Here is a 3,532-nt window from a genome sequence, read left to right as displayed (position 1 = left end):
ATGGTCCAACTTCTTCTTGGCACTGTGTGTCCCACTCAGGTTTTCTCTGTGATGGGCCTAGCTTTACTCAGGGAGGTTTCTGCTCCCAGGCCTCCTCTATGCTCACCACCCCTGCCCCCATCTTTGCTTTTTTTTTTTTTTAATTCAAAGCAGAATCTGGTGCTGAGTGGGGTAGGTTCTGAGCCTCCCTTGGATACCTGAACCCAGAACATTCATGGCTCATACTCACCTCATAGATGGGAACAGATGACTGGTTGCTATACAGGGGCTCCTGGCAAAGGAGAGAGAGGGAACTTCACCTCTGCCCTAATGAAGTGGATCATTAGGGCAGAAGCCCAAGTGAGCAGCTGCCATGGCCCTAGTCTGGAAGATTCTTGTTCCTGACAGTCTAGAGCTTACACTCCTAATCTTTCGGTCACTTTTCATCAAAAGTGATCATCTCTGTTTCTTGAGTATAAGTCTCCTAACCTGTGCCTTCTACTGCATCCCCGCTGCTCACCTTTGTTATCCCTGGACCCCTGATTGCTGCTGGAGCTGCTCTGTGTTCCTTGATGGATTCCATGTCCATTCTTAAGGCAATTGACTGGACACAGTGTGAGTTCAGGACAAAGTGTGAGGTAGTTTGTATCCCTGAAGGGAGGCACAGCTCTTGGTCAGAGTGGGGCTAACTCTGTCCTGGCTTTTCTAGAAGGAGTTGTGGGTCTTTGCTGTGTTAAGGGTTGGCCAGTTCCCATGCCTGGAGCATGTGCAGTTGGGACCCACTAGTGAAGGGGTGGAGAGGGGATGATCTTACCTGGGAGGCAGAGCTGTCAGACTGACCATGACCTGAGGAACAGAGATAGGGTTAGCATGCAGTGGTATAAAGGAGCTTGGAAGCCCTTAAAGAAGGAAGAAATTGTAGGTCCTCATTCCCCAGAGTTTCCTGAGAGAGGCCCTTGGACATTTTGGAGGCTAAAGTGATCAATGGAGTGTCTCTGGTCTCAGGCCCCACAGATCAAGGCTGACCCGAGCACTCTGAAGCCCTCTGGCCTCAGGGTTATGTGGTCTCCCTGAAGCCATAGCAGGTGGTGGGCAGGTTTGGAGACTGAGGAGAGGCCTTGGGGAACTCTTGAGGTTGAATGTGCACTTACCAGGGGTAGATGCTGGGGTCCGCTGATTTCCAGGGTCTCTCTGGCTGCTGGCCCAAGGAAAGGTAAAGGTATTTGTGAAGCTCCTGGGAAAAGTCACAGGGTTTGGGGTCGAAACAGATCACAAGGAGGGGACCCACTTCCAGCAGTATGTAGAGACTTCCTTTCTCCAGCAACTCAGGGGTAGTAGGAGAGGGAGTTGTAGAGGGAATAATTGAATAGAGGCCTATGGGAGAAGGATCTTCAGGTACATGCCAGCATAGGAGAACACTGACCCAGAAGTGATCCAGAAGACAAGAAAGGAGTTCCTATTGACCAACTGAGCACCAATTGCCTCCCAGATATTGCTGTGAGCTAGGACTGCACTGAGGAATGCAGTCTGAGGTCAGCACACAGTGAGGGAGATAAAAGTGATGAGATGAAATGAATGGCAAGTATCCTTGGGAGAGTTGGGGGAGAAGAGTATGGAGAGTCAGGTCCAGGATTTGAAGATGGGCCTTCTTCCTGGTCTGGGGTCAGCCTGAGGGCAGGAGATAAGGTGTGGGATGAGCCATTGTACCTTCTAGACTTGGTGAAGAGGAGAAAATACCCCAAGGTGGCCATCAGAAACACCGCGAGAAAGACTACAGTCACGATGGCAGCAGTGGTCCCATTAGAGATGGCCCAGGTGACTTCAGACTTGTCATCTGCAGTGTACACAGTGGAAAGAAGGCTGAGATTAATCATCTGGGACTTTGGGATTCATCCATTGTGATTCATCTTGAGCTGTGGTCCTGGGTACATCTTTCCCAGGCAATGTTGACTCCTCATGGGGAGAAACCCTCTGGTGCTAAGGTCCATTTGTGTTGTGTATCAGTAAAGGAAAAGACCTGCAGAGACCTCAAGGTCCTGATCCCTGAATCACAGTCTATACTTTGGGAAAGAACCACCCAGCAGGGCTTAAGTAGGGTGGAATGTGGGTGGGATGGGAGCTTCCCCCAAGACTATCCCTTTCACTCAGTGGTTGCACCTTGGCACTAGTTCCTTGGCTCTTCAACCCCTCTTCCAACCTCTAGACTGGGACTTTGTGGGAAGATTGCATTGTATAAAATACATTTTGTCTGTGTATTACCATCACTTGAATGTCCCCTTATCTATTCCCTTTACCATTGTCAAGTCCAAGCACCTTGATAAATCTCTGGATGGAGGAGTAATGGGGCCATGGCTTTTGAGAGCTGACCTTGTGCTGAGCAGTGCTCAGAGCCCCTTGTCATTGCCCATGGGCACTGCCTGTTTGTGGGAGGGAGTCGTGTCCCTTCTACTGTGGAGAGGGTGCAGCTGAGACCCAGAGTGTTGGGACAGGAGGTGAACATGACTTTGTGCCAACAATAATGACAATGACATTTAGTGTCAGAGTGCAATTGTGGAAGGTTTTCCCAGTCCTCTTTCCACTGGCTATTCACAACTACTCTATAATGTTCATTACAACCACCATGCTGTAAATAAAAACATTGAGATTTTCCAATAGGAAGGGATGAAGATATGCTCACATTTTACAGACAGGGTGAGGGGGTCACTTTTGCTGAAACTGACAGGATTGAAGACCTCACACTGATAATTCCCAGCATCTTCCCTCTCGATGCAGTCTATAGTGAGGGAGCTGTTATCCTGGGACAGAGTTATCCTCTTTGTGAGCCTCAGGCTCTGCCCTTTGAAGACCCACCGGATGGAGATGTCATTGCGTTTGGCCAAGCATTTCAGGACTACGGGGCCTTCATGTTCTGTGACTGTGATGTTGCTGGCTTGGATGGTGGGTTTTGTTACCAACTCTGTGGAGAAACAGAGGAGGTGACTGTGAGAGGGGATCTGGGGTACGATCACTCTCCTTCCTAGAAGATCTCAGGCAGCTTACAAACCCAACAGTGAGCCCTGCAAAGTGACACACAGGAGGTCCTGGCCCTCTGCATAGGTCTCGTGTCTGCCCAGGTGTAAATCTGTGAGAACAGGGCAGACTTTTTCTTACTAAGAATTAGGTGCAGCCCCCTGGTTAGGATCTGGAGTGCCAGCAGTAGGACCTCTTCTTAGCCCATGTGTTCAGCAACCTTGTCATAAGGTAGACTATTTGACCCTTGCATCTTTGTATGTTACTTTCCCAGTGCCTACTGTAAATAGACACTGTCGTGTATTAGAGTTGACTATGATGACATGAATGGAGTAAAGCCTGTGGGACCTTCATCTGCTGATGGGGCACAACTCAAAATTAAGAGAAGGTGGAGGGAGGAGAACAAACAAGATGGTGGATCGGGTGGACGTGTAGTACAGAGCTCCGCCAACAACAACACAGAATACCCGACCAAGCAAGCTCAGGGGATGGTCCCAGAACTCTGAACCACATATAAAGGAATATTTAGAAGGTTGGAAGGCTC

General features: G+C 49.3%; 1 protein-coding gene across 1 annotated transcript in view; it reads right to left on the bottom strand.

Moving 5' to 3' along the window:
- The window catches only part of LOC102811174 (carcinoembryonic antigen-related cell adhesion molecule 5-like), a 112,429-nt gene that overhangs the window by 72,228 nt on the left and 36,669 nt on the right, over window positions 1-3,532 (bottom strand). The window contains 1 exon segment of the mRNA XM_006871508.1: window positions 2,717-2,935. Coding sequence (XP_006871570.1) covers window positions 2,717-2,935 — 219 coding nt within the window.

Source organism: Chrysochloris asiatica, unplaced genomic scaffold (assembly GCF_000296735.1).
Source record: "Chrysochloris asiatica unplaced genomic scaffold, ChrAsi1.0 scaffold00168, whole genome shotgun sequence".
NCBI lineage: Eukaryota > Metazoa > Chordata > Mammalia > Afrosoricida > Chrysochloridae > Chrysochloris > Chrysochloris asiatica.
This window is presented reverse-complemented; position numbering and strand designations above follow the sequence as displayed.